Source organism: Mirounga angustirostris, unplaced genomic scaffold (genome assembly GCF_029215605.1).
Source record: "Mirounga angustirostris isolate CCGP_5_RB_7025 unplaced genomic scaffold, mMirAng1.0.hap1 SCAF_6, whole genome shotgun sequence".
In the NCBI taxonomy this organism is placed as follows: domain Eukaryota; kingdom Metazoa; phylum Chordata; class Mammalia; order Carnivora; family Phocidae; genus Mirounga; species Mirounga angustirostris.
Window position 1 is genome coordinate 143,510,604 of NW_026991714.1, and position 13,982 is coordinate 143,524,585.

A 13,982-nucleotide genomic window follows, 5' to 3' on the forward strand; every position below is an offset into this window, starting at 1 on the left:
ACACGCTCCTGTGCGTACTTTTAGGAAGCCCAGTCCGCCCCACGCAATCCGTGACCCTGAGCGTCAGCTCGCGCTTAGATTCAGAGCCAGCGGCACTGCCACTCCCACACTCCAGCCCAAGCCTCGGCCCCGGCAGCACCTGGGAGTGTCACGTGCTAGGACTCGGGCTTGAAGCCAGCGCCGCCATGTTGGTTTCTGGCGGCGCTTTCCAGGGGAAGGGGAAGGCCGCAGACCAGCCTTCCGGAGTTCCGGGGTTTGTGCGCAAGTGCGGAAGTGTGTTGGCCCCGAGTGTGACCGGTTTCCGGCCGGTGGTGCTGCCCGGGCTGGCAGGAGACGTGTAACGGACGGTGGGCCGCAGCCATGGCCGAGAGGAAACCTAACGGGGGCGGCAGTGCCGCCAACACCTCCTCATCGGGCACTAACTTACTCTTTTCCTCCTCGGCCACGGAATTCAGCTTCAACGTGCCCTTCATCCCAGTCACCCAAGCCGCCGCTGCCTCGGCCTCCTTGCTCCTGGCCGGAGGTAGTAGGGAGAGGGGGATCTGGTGGGACGAGTGTGTGTGGGGAGGCGGGCGGGGGACGTGGGGCGACGAGGGTCGGATGGTAGGTTTTCCTTCTGTCTCGATGCGACTCTCTGGGTAGCTTGCCAGGGCCATCAGTGGCCAGGTTTGAATGGCCCGGGGGCTTTGAGATACCGGAAGCGGGGGCCAGATCAGGAGGCTTGGTCTTCGTCCAAGGAACCCTGTGTTCCGAGGGCTGGGCGCTCCACACTGGCACTGACATTACGCAGGTTTTTGTCGGACACCTATTGGTGTGCTAGGGAATGCAAAGAAATTAGTGCTTCTCAACTAGGATACGGTGGGATATCTCCTAGGATAGACAGCTTCCCTTTCCTGGGATAGTCATGTAATATTTGGAAAGTAGAGGTACAGAATGCAGTGCTCATCTTTCAAGACAGTGCTTCACTTTGTCTAAGAAGCTTTTTCTTGTTCTTCTTGTCCCCCACTCCTATGCTCACCCTAGCTCTTTCACTTCTTTATTATTGTCTAGGGGTATTGCTTTTAAATGATTGTGTGGTATAACCCAGAGCATGGTGTTTAGGAGCACAGACAGTGTTCCAGCCCTGGCTCTGCCATTAACTTGCTGTGTGACCTTAGGCATGTTACCTTACCTTTCTGTGCTTCAGTTTCCATATTTGTACAACCTCATAAAGCTGTTAAGGAGAAGTGAGTTGATTTTTGTAAGGCACTGAGTGTAGTGTCTGGCACCTGGTGTAATATAAATGTTTGTGAAATCATATCTGCCTCTCTGTTTGGACTGTGGGCTTCTTGAAGTTTGTGGCTATTGCTAGAGTATGTGCTAGAAGAGTGGCTCATGTAGTCGGTGGATTTTAAGTTAACAAGGCAGTGAAATTAGAGGTGTGTTTCAGAAAGACTGGAGTTTTCTGAAATTGCACCAGAGGAAATTGACTGTGGCAAGAGGGGTCAGTCTGGAGGCCACTGGGAGTCAGGTACGAGTGGATGGCCCTCTAGCCCTCCCCAGCCGTATTGGGTATGAAGAGCAGGGATGAGAGGTGAGAGGTTTTTTAGTCTATAAATTGTCGTGACTTAGTGACTCACTGGAGGCCATACTGTCAGCTCTGTCAGCACACTTCTCTTCATTCAGTTTTAGCCCAAAGACCTAGCTCCCTAACTGGCATATAATGGATACTGTGTACATATTTCTTGAATGAGTATCTGAATGATTAAATGAAGGGATTGAGAAATTAAGGGGTGGGGGGAGGAAGGAGGAGCCTAAGAGACAATGTTTTGATTTGAGTGTCTGGGTGGATGTTGGCAAACATCTGTTGAGATAGTGTAGTGTAGTAAAAGGAGCACATGAAGGGACATGGTTAAGATGATAAATTCATTTTCAGGCTTACTAAGTTTTTTTTTTTTTTTTTTTTAAAGATTTTATTTATTTATTTGAGAGAGAATGAGATAGAGAGAGCATGAGAGGGAGGAGGGTCAGAGGGAGAAGCAGAGCCCGATGCGGGACTCGATGCGGGACTCGATCCCGGGACTCCAGGACCATGACCTGAGCCGAAGGCAGTCGCTTAACCAACTGAGCCACCCAGGCACCCCAGGCTTACTAAGTTTGAGGTGTATGTGGCTGAGTCTGCCAAAAGTGTTGAGGAAGCATTTGGGTAATAGGTTCTGGAACACATGAGAACAGTCTCGGTTTGAGACAGAGTTGGGAGTGTCATAAGTGTACAAGTGCTCATTAAAGTTGTAGGTGTCTTTACTAAATGTGTCTACGTGTAATTAGAAAGTGCCCCTGAGGTGAGCTGGCAGCACGTTGGGATCAGCATTTCATTTACAGTTGATGCTAATCAGAGAATTTCTTGGATCACGTTGATCCCAAGTTGTCTTAAAAGACGAAGGATACCACGGAGGCTTTCTCCATTCCATGTTTTTAGTTGTTGAGAGATGAACTGAGAAATACAGACAAGTTAGGTCCAGGCAGCTGAAAAGAGAGAGTGAGAAATGGAAATATATCCAAGAAGGAGATTAGAACAAGGACACAAAGGGCTTTGTGCAGGAGGTGATACTTTATTTTTAGTTACAAAGGAACAACTGAGGGGAGTATTTTGAATATTGGAGTATTTTAGTTAAATTGATGTGTGAGAAATATAATGGGAACAACCTAGAAGCTCAAGCCAGAATCTCTGTGAGCCCGGTGGCCTCCTTCAGCAGAGGTCAAAAAGGATCCTGGAGCTTGAAAGTCTACTTCGGGGCAAGGATCACAGCGTGCTTTGTGCTGGGTGTGGGTCCTCTGTTGGGCTCTGTGCCTCCCGCAGCAGGAGGAAAGAGGGAATGAGATTGGAGAAGGAAAAGATTAGGAAGAGGAAAGTTTCTCCAAACTAAGGGCTATAAAAAACTTAATAAGGAAAAGTAGGCTGGACTTTTGAGGCCGTGTAGAGGGAACATGCTTTTTTCTTTCTTTCTTTCTTTTTTTTTAAGATTTTATTTATTTGTCAGAGAGAGAGAGCGTGCATAAGCAGGGGGGAGCGGCAGGCAGAGAGAGAGGGAAAAGCAGACTCCCCGCTGAGCAGGGAGCCCGATGCGGGGCTCCATCCCAGTACCCTGGGATCTGACCTGAGCTGAAGGCCAACCCAGGCATCCCAGGGAACATGCTTTTATTTTACAGCTTGGTTGCAGAAGAGAGGATAATTTGAGGTTTGATAATACCTGCAGTGAAGATCATTTTTGGCAAGGGAAGTAAAGAGAACTTCCTTTGGTTAGCAAATGACTTTTCTCATAATTTGGCATTCTCTAATGACTAGTTATCTGGATGTGATACTGTGTGATTTTAGGGATGGCAATTAATGGTTGACCTACTTTGCCTTGGGAATACAAATACCACATGTTCATTTGTACAATGAATGCCTTGTAGGTAAAAGCCCTGACACACACCCTTCTTGTCAACAGAGTCATATCTGTACTTAAGTTTCTTATTACTGTAGAAATAGAATTATGTGTAATTTGGTAGTGAAATAATATTTGAATTATTTTTTACCAGGAAAGAGTTCAAAATGAAGTGTAAAAATAGTAGATACAAATTTTGTTTCTATTTTTGAAAACATTCTTGTACAAATAGGTGTAATCTGTGTATATTTACAAAATAAATACTTAACTATTTATATTTATTCAAAAAACATAAAAGGTCGTGTGCCAAAATGTTAACAGTGATTGTCTCTGGGAGGTGGGCTTATGAATGAATTTTCATTTTTCCCTCCTTTTGTTGTTTCTTATCCATATATTCTGGTTTTTCATTTCAAAGAAAAAAGAGAAAGGTTTTCACCTTTTTTTCTGTAATGCAGAAATAGGACAAGAAAGCAAGAGGTGCAATTGCTAGATCTGCCGTAGAGGATCCTATCTGCAGAGCAAGAGACTCTCCTTTAAACCGTTTGCTCTCCCCTTCCCTTTCAGAGGATTCCACAGATGTCGGTGAGGAGGACAGCTTTCTCGGTCAGACTTCTGCTCACACGTCTACCCCACAGACATTTAGTTACTTCTCTCAGGTATCAAGCAGTAGTGATCCTTTTGGGAATATTGGACAGTCACCATCAACAGCTGTGGCAGCGTCAGCTGGACACTCGGCATTCTCCAAGTCCCCGGCTGACCTCCCTTTTACAACTGGATCCCAAGATGTGCTGAATGCATGTTCACCACCCATTTCGAAGACTCAGTATGGTGCTCCGCCTTCTTCACAGATGGGAATGAATACTTACCTGCCTTCTCCCCCGAGTAGGCTCCCCCCTCCCAACTTTGGGAGCCCCCCACAGGGAACACCGCAACAAGGCCACAATCCATATCGTCATACGCCTGTGAGCAGCAGGGCCAGTCCTTACATTGCACCACCACAGGCGCAGCAGTGCCCAACGCCAGGCCCTCCCGCCCGTCCTCCCCACCCTGGGCCCCCTGTTCAGTTGTACCAGATGCCCGGAGGACCCCTGCCACCGGTATGAGACATGTTTTTATATCCTAGCTATTCACTCTGACTTTTTCTCTCTCTATTCATCTTAGCCTATGTTTTTAAAAACACTGCACTTTTAATAATCAATGTGATGGAAAAAAAACTAAAAAAAAACAAGATTAACATAACCTAATAAAAAAAATAACAAAAAATATGATCACTGTGATGACAAATTATTTGCAGAGGCCCTTCTTTGTAAGCTACATGCCTTGAAGTAAACATTCTTTCAAAGGTAGCTCATCAAATGGTTCATATATTAGTTTATATTATCAGCTTATGGAAGTAGTACTTGATTTTTTTTTTTTTTAGTAGTACTTGATTTTAGTGAGTTAACTACATGTCAGTATTTCAAGATTTTAGTGTAAGACATCAATAATAAATGTCATCTGGAGATATGTGAGAGTTGAAGCAATTATTAACAGACTGCCAGCTTCTCATTTTTTAATTATCCTACTCAATCAAAATACTCAATTACAGGGACTAAAATTGATTACTCCAATAATTTCTTTTATTTACATTATGAAGTTTGGGTCTAGACAATCAAACTCTGTCTCAGGAGGGTGATGGAACAACATTTGCATTGGGTAAAGTTTATGAAATTCCCTATGCTCTTTTCTCAGCTAATTGTTCAACTGACTTCCACAGGGAAATCAACTGAATCAAAAAAAGGGAAATGATTAAAAGGAAGAATTAAGAACCCCACCCAGTGTGGCAGGGATAGTGGTATTATAGTCAGGGTAGAACCTCACTTCTCTCTTGGGGGTAGAGAATGGGCTCTGTTTTATTGTTTAATTTAAATCCTATCAACATACAAACTCTCGATAATGTTACGTTTCAGCATATTGGAATGTAACCAGAATCACGGTGTGCAGTATAGTTAACATACTAGTTTGCTGATTAAATTTTTGAAAAGGTATCTAATTAAGAATTTTAAAAGTGGTAATTTCAGACTTAAAAGAAAGTTGCAGGGGTGCCTGGGTGGCTCAGGCAGTTAAGCGTCTGACTCTTGATCTCAGCTAAGGTCTTTATCTCTGTGTCACGAGTTCGAGCCCTTCACTGGGCTCTGCACTGGGCATGGAGCCTGCTTAAAAAAGAGAAAGTTGCAAAAATAAAAATAGCACAAACAGCACCCCAGTACCCTTATCCCATATTTATCCGTCATTAACATTTTACCCTGTTCTGTCACTTGTGCATGTGTGCACTCATATGCATTTGGGCACCCTCCCTCTCCTCACCATGTATGTGTGCAGTTGTTTTGGGAAACACTTGGTCAGTTGAATACCTGATGACTCTTTACTCCTAAATATTTTCCTGCATATTTCCTTTATTTTATTTTATTTTATTTTTAAGATTTTATTTATATATTTGAGAGAGAGCAAGAGAGAGAGCCCAAGCCAGGTCGGGGGGAGAGGCAGAGGGAGAAACAGACTCCCCGCTGAGCAGGGAGCCCAATGTGGGGCTTGATCCGAGGACCCTGAGATCATGACCTGAGCCGAAGGCAGCCGCTCAACTGACTGAGCCACCCAGGCACCCCTTGTGCATATTTCCTAAGAATAAGAAAGTTCTTTCACATAACCACAGTACAGTTAACACCTTGGTAACTTTAACATTGATACATTCCAAAATGATTTTCAATTAAAAAATTTTAAAATAATTGTATTTTGATTTTAAAAGTATTTCTAGTACAGAAAATTTAAAATATGCAGAATAGTCAAATGATTAAAAATTGTCCCTCGGTAACCGCCCTTTTCATTTTGTTATATGTCTTTGTTAAATTTTTTCTAGACAGACATTTCTGTGAATCTTTTTTAGACGTTAAGATTTTTTCTAAAACATTTTAATGACTCTAGAGAATTCTAGCATTTAGGTAACAATTTATTTAATCAGGTCTCAGACATTTAGATTGTGTCCAGTGATTTTCTATTATAAATGACCTTTTGTACACATCTTTGTAGGTAAATTTTTGTTTCTTAATTACATCTTTAGGATGAGTTCTTAGAAATGGAATGGCCAGGTCAAGGGATGTGCAAGTTTTAAAGATTAACTAAATCATAGAAGACATACTGCTAGATTGATTTCTGTGAAGGTGCTAGTTTACTTTGCCATCAGTTTGAGAAAGCCCAGTTTACTTTTAAGACTGATGTTGAATTTTGTTAGATTTTTAAAAAATTTTAGTTGCTTTAAGGCCTAGTTATTAAACTAAACAGTTGTCTAGAAATACACGTAGGATAATCATTACTAATGTCACTTTGCGTCTGAGGCATATGTGGAATTGTTTTTTTGGACAGACATCATAGTCCTCTAACTTTTTTGTGTCCTCCAGATTCCTCCTTCAGTGCCATCAGGGTTGACCCCTCCAATGCAACAGCAGGCCCTTGCTAGACCTGCAGGTCCCTCTGTGCAAGTGCCACCTCCTTTTCTACTTCAAAACCAATACGAACCTGTTCAGCCCCACTGGTTTTACTGCAAGGAGGTAGAATACAAACAACTATGGATGCCTTTCAGTATGTTTGACTCTTTGAATCTTGAAGAAATCTATAATTCAGGTAAGTACTAATCATGCATCGTTTGTATCTGATTTTAGGAAGAGAAGAAATAAAGAGTATTTATCCATGGCTTACTTTTTGTGAATGTCAAATTCCTTAGGCCTTATAGACTCCACCAGACTGCACCTTAAGACAGTGATACTAACGTAAGTCCTGAGTTATTTGAGCAAGGTTTTTAAAGAAATGTTTTAATAATTTTCCTCTTTGTTTAACGGTGTTTTAAGTTAGAGAAATAGAGTAGTTCATATAATGTGGGTGTCAATTTTTCTATTTCCCTTATTCATTTGTAGCTAATGGGCACTTATAAAATATCTTCTTTGGAACTCTTGTTCCCGAAGATGCTCTGAAAAGTGTTCTGTGGTCAGGTGAGTTTTGGAAGTGATTTAATCCCGTTCACCTTTTGAGATAGACAGTGCACTGTAGTGTCTTAAGCCTCTGAGAATTAGAGTATAGAAATATGTGTTTGTGTTTATCCTGATGGTATTTCTTTTCCTTTTCTTTTTTTTAAGATTTTATTTATTTGTCGGAGAGAGAGAGAGCGCGCTTGCGCATATAACCAGGGGGAGTGGGAGGGAGAGGGAGAAATAGGCTCCCCACTGAGCAAGGAGCCTGATGCCGGACTCATCCCAGGACCCTGGGATCCTGACTTGACCTGAAGGCAGATGCTTAACTGACTGCGCCACCCAGGCGTCCCTACCCTGATGATATTTCATCATGGCACTTAAAAATCACTTGTTCATACCCCCTAGAAATATACTTTATGGAGCATTGCTGCTTTGATTAAAAAAAGTAAACATCAGTTATTTGAATTATGATTTTTTTAAATGGTCGTTTTTTTTTTTAAGATTTTATTTGAGAGAGAGCGAGAGAGGGAGCATGTGTGCACATGAGCAGGGGGAAGGGGCAGAGGGAGAGGGATAAGCAGACTCCCCGCTGAGCAAGGAGCCTGATGTGGTGCTCGGTCCTGGGACCCTGGGATCATGACCTGAGCTGAAGGCAGACGCTTAACTGACTGAGCCACCCAGGACCCCTTAAATGATCATGTTTTAAAACTTTGTTCTGGCTGTTTTTTCTTCACTTAAGGAGAGTCCTAATTTTGAGCAGCACACATTAATCTTAAAATTCTATTTTTAAACAAAAATGAACTTAGTTCTTTGTCTTTTAGGATCATCCAGTCACCATATTCATTATTTATTACTTTTAAACATGCCTTGTTACTATTGGGTTAAAATGTGGACTTTGTGCTCCAGTCCAGCCAGACCCTGAGAGCGTGGTTCTAGGCACGGATGGAGGGCGCTATGACGTGTATCTCTATGACCGAGTGAGGAAGGCTGTGTACTGGGAGGAGGAGCCCACTGAAGTGAGACGCTGTACTTGGTTTTATAAAGGGGACACAGACAGCAGATTTATTCCCTATACCGAGGAGTTCAGTGAAAAACTAGAGGTATGTGGGCTTTATTCCTTTACCTGTTTCTTTAAAAAACATAGGCCCTGTGTATATCGGAGCCCCGTATAACACCACTCACAATGGAGCCGACTTTATTTTTCTAAAGAATTATTTATTTTAGAGAGAAAGAGAGAGTGCGTGCGCGCATGCGTGTGGGAAAGAATCTCAAGCTGAGCGCGGGGCCCGACTTGGGGCTTGATCCCAGAACCCTGAGATCATGACCTGAACTGAAGTCATGAAATAGTTGCTTAACCAGCTGAGCCACCCAGGCGCCCTGAGAGCCAGCTTTATAAGAGCCTGTTTTGATCCTTTCACAAAGAGGATTGCTTTCTTTTTTTTTTTTTTTTAAAGATTTTATTTATTTATTTGACAGAGAGAGACACAGCGAGAGAGGGAACACAAGCAGGGGGAGTGGGAGAGGGAGAAGCAGGCTTCCCGCAGAGCAGGGAGCCCGATGTGGGACTCGATCCCAGGACCCTGGGGTCATGACCTGAGCTGAAGGCAATCGCTTAACCAACTGAGCCACCCAGGCGCCCAAGAGGATTGCTTTCTAAGTGGTGCCATTGTTCATGAGATGTTAATCGTGGCCTCCATGTCTGAAGGTAGACTGTTTTTCAGGGACATATCACAAATCTAAAAAGGTACTTTAGCAAACCTTCAAATCATCTTAGTCTGCTGGGATCTGTTGTTAACAGCACATTCCAAGCCTATGGATATTTTTCAAATTATTGCTCAGTAAAAAGCTTGAGATTAACCTCTGATTTTTGAAAAATAAATAGAAAACAGAATAGGAACAAATGTCTCAAGACTTACTAGCCATTCTAAAACTGCTGGGTAAAGTTTTATATACTTGTGTTAATTTCTTATGATTACTCTACTTTGTGGTTGAATTAAATGTTTGAAATAAGTTAAATGAATTCAATTTGCATACATGGAAATGAGATACAGAACACTGTAGTTACTGTTGTTTAATGTTGTAGTTATTAAAACTTGGATAACCAGTGCTAACAGAAAACATTAAAACAATACTATGTTACCGGTGAAAGAGGCCTTTAAAATGTTAACTTTCCCTAGTTCATATTTTGAATAGCTTCAAGTAAGGACTGGACCTTATGTTTTGTTTAGGAGCTAACAGTCAAGTTTAACAGCTAACTATTAATTACTAAATTTCTTTTGTGCTCGAAGAACGTAATATTTAATAGAGATAAAAAAATCAAATCAAATCATGTCATCCTTTCAAATTGAACCTCTACATTTAAAAAATATTTTCTTAGACAATTATCTATCTATATACGTATTTTTCTAACATTTATAATAGTACAGAGTTTTTGTAGTGTACTTTTTAAAAAAATATATAATTGCATTTTTAAGAAAGATTTTATTTATTTGAGAGAGAGAGAAAGAAAGCATGAGCAGGGGGAGGGACAGAGGGAGAAGCAGACTCCCTGCTGATCAGGGAGCCTGACGTGGGACTTGTTCCCAGGACCCCAAGATCATGACCTGAGCCGAAGACAGATGCTTTACCTACTGAGCCACCCAGGCGCCCCTGTAAATGCATTTCTTAGGTATTACCAATTGTACTTGTTCTGGAAATACTAATCTCTATAGTAGTGACTATGAAATATAATTTTATAACCAAATCGACACTGGAAGGTAAGTGTTGGCCTAAAGTAGGACAGTGGGGAAGGTAATTTGGAAAAGAAGCTTGTTGAGAGCACAGGCTTCAAATTTTTTTCATTTCAACCTATTAAGGAATACATTTGACATTGAAATTTAGTACACACATTTTATACATATACATACAAACATATATTTAATTATTAGAAATAGTGGTGTGTGATTACTGACTCTCTGGGGAATAAAAGCCCCTGATTTATAGCATTTGCTGATTTCCATGATATAAGTACTCCCTCCATGGCCAATTTTAAGCTATCAACAGGATGTTACTAGACACAGTTGGGAAGAGTTGTGACGTGCGCTCGTGAGCTGGTGTGGGCCTGTTCTCACACACCACTGAAAACAAAGGCCCGTGGAACACTACTTACACTTACCAGGTGCCACTCTGATATATATATATATATTTAAAGATTTTTATTTATTTATTTGACAGAGAGATAGCAAGAGCAGGAACACAAGCAGGGGGAGTGGGAGAGGGAGAAGCGGGCCTCCCGCCGAGCAGGGAGCCCGATGTGGGACTCGATCCCAGGACCCTGGGATCATGACCTGAGCCGAAGGCAGATGCTTAACGACCGAGCCACCCAGGTGCCCCATTCTGATATTTTTTATTTCATTTGAAACATTGATTTTATAAGTTATTACTAGTCATCACCCACAGTTTGAAAAATACTGATTTAGAACAGTCAGAACACAGTTAAGAAGAGCAAAGACTGAAAAGAAGGCATAAAATTAATTTTGTTCTTGGAAATATCATGTACAGGAGGCACGAGTCTCCTAAAATATAATTTTAGTTATTTGAATGAGGAAAAAAAATGTGTAAAGGAATGCTGATATCTATAGCTTAATTTTAGACTGAAATTATTAAGCAAATGTGTACCATAATTTTTGGTATCTTTGGTAGGACCCTACTGAAGGTAAAACATCCCAAGTTTAGTCCTATTATTTTGAAGCTAAGGCACATAGTCTAAGTATAAAGTCTAAGCAGTATCTAAAAGTATTCACTTTATCTCAACTGTATTTGATTATAAATGGATGACACAGGCTTTGTGGGTGGGGTAGCTGTCCACGTACTGACCATCTCAACAGCACACGACTGTTCTTAATCTAGGGAGATCTTAGCTCCTCTTCAGAATCTTTCATGATGCTTAGACCAGATGAGGGAAGATGCAGAAGAGGTTAGGAAATGAGAAAGCCAATGAGAAGAAGAGAAGCAGACATATTTCTCAATATTGTGTAGGTGATCCTGTACTATCAGAGCACTGAGGCGAAACAGGGGAGTTGGAAACAGAAAACACCTTCTATTTGATGATGACGTGATTATGTACATAGGAAGTCAGGAGAACTTTCAAAAATACCATTAGCACTGCAAGTCTGTGGATATAAAATCAACATATACCAATTAATGGCATTCCTGTATAATAGAAATAACTGGCTGGCCCAGTTGGTAGAGTATGTGACTCTTGATCTCAGGGTCATGAGTTTGAGCCCCATGTTGGACATGGAGCCTACATTAAAAAAAAAAAAAAGAAATAGAGAAATAACTAGCACCCATAATAAAAAAGAGATGCTGTTTGTAACACTAACAAAACTATAGGCTAAGTAGGAAAAAGTCTGACAGATACCTATATGAACTTGTGGAGGAAAACTATAAAACAGAATTAAAGGAAATAAAAGATGATCTCAAGAAATGGAGCTAAATATGTTCACGATGCACAGTTTTCTGTTCTTCCCAAATTATTTTATAAATTTTATGTAATCCCAATCAAAATTACATCGGGTTTTTAAGGTACAATGTGCAAACTGCTCCTGAATTTTATATGGAGGGTCAAAGTGTCAAGAATAACCAAGATCCTTTAGAAGAATGGTATGTAGAAACTTGCTGTACCAGACAACATTTATTCTAAAGCTATGGGTTGAAAGGGAATATGAAAAAGTGCAAATAATTCTTAAGATGGTGAAACTTTTCTTTCTTTAAACATTTTTATTTGTAATCTTGCTTTTATTTTTTTTAAGATTTTATTTATTTATTTGACAGAGAGAGAGACATAGCAAGAGAGGTATCACAAGCAGAGGGAGTGGGAGAGGGAGAAGCAGGCTTCCCGCTGAGCAGGGAGCCCGATGCGGGGCTTGATCCCAGGACCCTGGGACCATGATCTGAGCTGAAGGCAGACGCTTAATGACTGAGCCACCCAGGCGCCCCTGTAATCTTGCTTTTAAAAATTATAAATAAATATGGTAAAAATTATAAAAAGACAAGTGAGGAAGAGTCAAAGGGATAGAGACTGATGGAGAGGAATCATTAATCAATCGCTGTCTGGGAGACAAAAAGAAACTCGTCTATTTTGACACAACTGTCAAATAATCATTGTTATTAATTTTTACTTTTTAATTTATTTTATTTTTATTTTTCTTAAAGATTTTATTTATTTATTTGACAGAGAGAGAGACATCGAGAGAGGGAACACAAGCAGGGGGAGTGAGACAGGGAGAAGCAGGCTTCCCGCTGAGCAGGGCTCGATCCCAGGACCCTGGGACCATGACCCTAGCCAAAGGCAGATGCTTAACTGACCGAGCCAGCCAGGCGCCCCTCAGCAGTCATGTCTTTGGAGTCAGAAAGTTGAGGGTGGGAGTGAACTGCAGTTCTTCCGTTGCAGCGTGACAGTGTAATCTCATGCAGGTGTGAACTTAAAATGTTTACTGAGGGTTGAATTGTGTCCTTTCTAGCCTCCAAAAAATATGATGAACCTCTCGTGCCTCCGAATGTGATCTCACCTGGAAATAGGATGCTTGCAGATACGATTAAGATGAGATCATTCTGGAGAAGGGTGGGCCCTTAATCCAGTATGACTTGATGTCAGACCATGTAAAAATAGAGAATGGGAGCATTGCATCTGTAAGCCAAAGGACACTAAAGATTGCTGGTAAACCACCAGAAGGTAGGAAGAGGCAAGGAAGGAGTTCCCTGTAGGTTTCTGAGGGACATGGCCTGTTGACATTTGACTTCAGACTTCTAGTCTCCAGAACTGTGAGACAATACATTTGTTTGTAAAGCCATTCAGTTCGTGGTACTTTGTTACCACAGCCCTAGGAAACTAATAGGCTGTGTAAACCTTTGTTTTCTCCTCTATATAATGGGGATAATCTTATTTAGGAGTGATTGAGAGTAACTAATTAAATGAGGTAATGTATATAAAGTGACTGACAAGTGTGGTAATTAATTAGTAAATGAGAGCCTCTATTACATTATTTTTATTATCATCATAGTTATACTCTTGTTCCACACTTTTTCTCAATGTGGTATAAATTTATCTTACTGGATTGTATGTTTCCATTATTTTAGGCTGAATATAAAAAAGCAGTAACCACGAATCAGTGGCACCGTAGGTTAGAGTTCCCGAGTGGAGAGACAATCGTTATGCACAATCCAAAGGTAATGTTATTGTTTAAGATACTAAAATGTTAGGTTCATTTTAATAATTATTTTGCTGAGTGTGGTTGATAAATGTTCATTTTAATTAACTTTTTAGGGATGTATTTATAAGAGGTGCACTGTTTTTAAAAGCTTACTGTAGTTTGTTAACATTGATCATAGAAACAAAAATAAAATGTAATTTTTCTCATGAAGTTTCTGCTTAGGGCAGCATGTTAGCTGAAGCCTAGTATGCACCATTGAAGTTGTTTGATAAACGTTTGCACTCGATCAGAGGTCGGCAGGCTTTTTCTGTCAGGGGCATGAGAGTAAATATTTAATTCTTCGTGTGATCTCTGTTGCAGCTCTCAGCTCTGTCTGTGTA

At 41.0% G+C, this 13,982-nt stretch overlaps 1 protein-coding gene across 4 annotated transcripts in view; it reads left to right on the forward strand.

Annotated features, from left to right (window-relative positions):
* The first annotated feature begins 276 nt into the window (after positions 1-276).
* SEC23IP (SEC23 interacting protein) overlaps positions 277-13,982 on the forward strand; it is a 41,412-nt gene continuing 27,706 nt past the window's right edge. For 3 of the 4 annotated variants that reach the window (XM_054508433.2, XM_045878983.3, XM_045878984.3), the window contains exons 1-5: positions 278-523; positions 3,972-4,504; positions 6,842-7,064; positions 8,315-8,508; positions 13,529-13,618. In XM_054508433.2, the coding sequence (XP_054364408.1) occupies positions 361-523; positions 3,972-4,504; positions 6,842-7,064; positions 8,315-8,508; positions 13,529-13,618 (1,203 nt within the window). In that variant the 5' untranslated portion in view covers positions 278-360. Of the gene's footprint in view, positions 524-3,971; positions 4,505-6,841; positions 7,065-8,314; positions 8,509-13,528; positions 13,619-13,982 lie in introns of all 4 variants that reach the window. The other variant, XM_054508434.2, reaches the window with a different exon arrangement.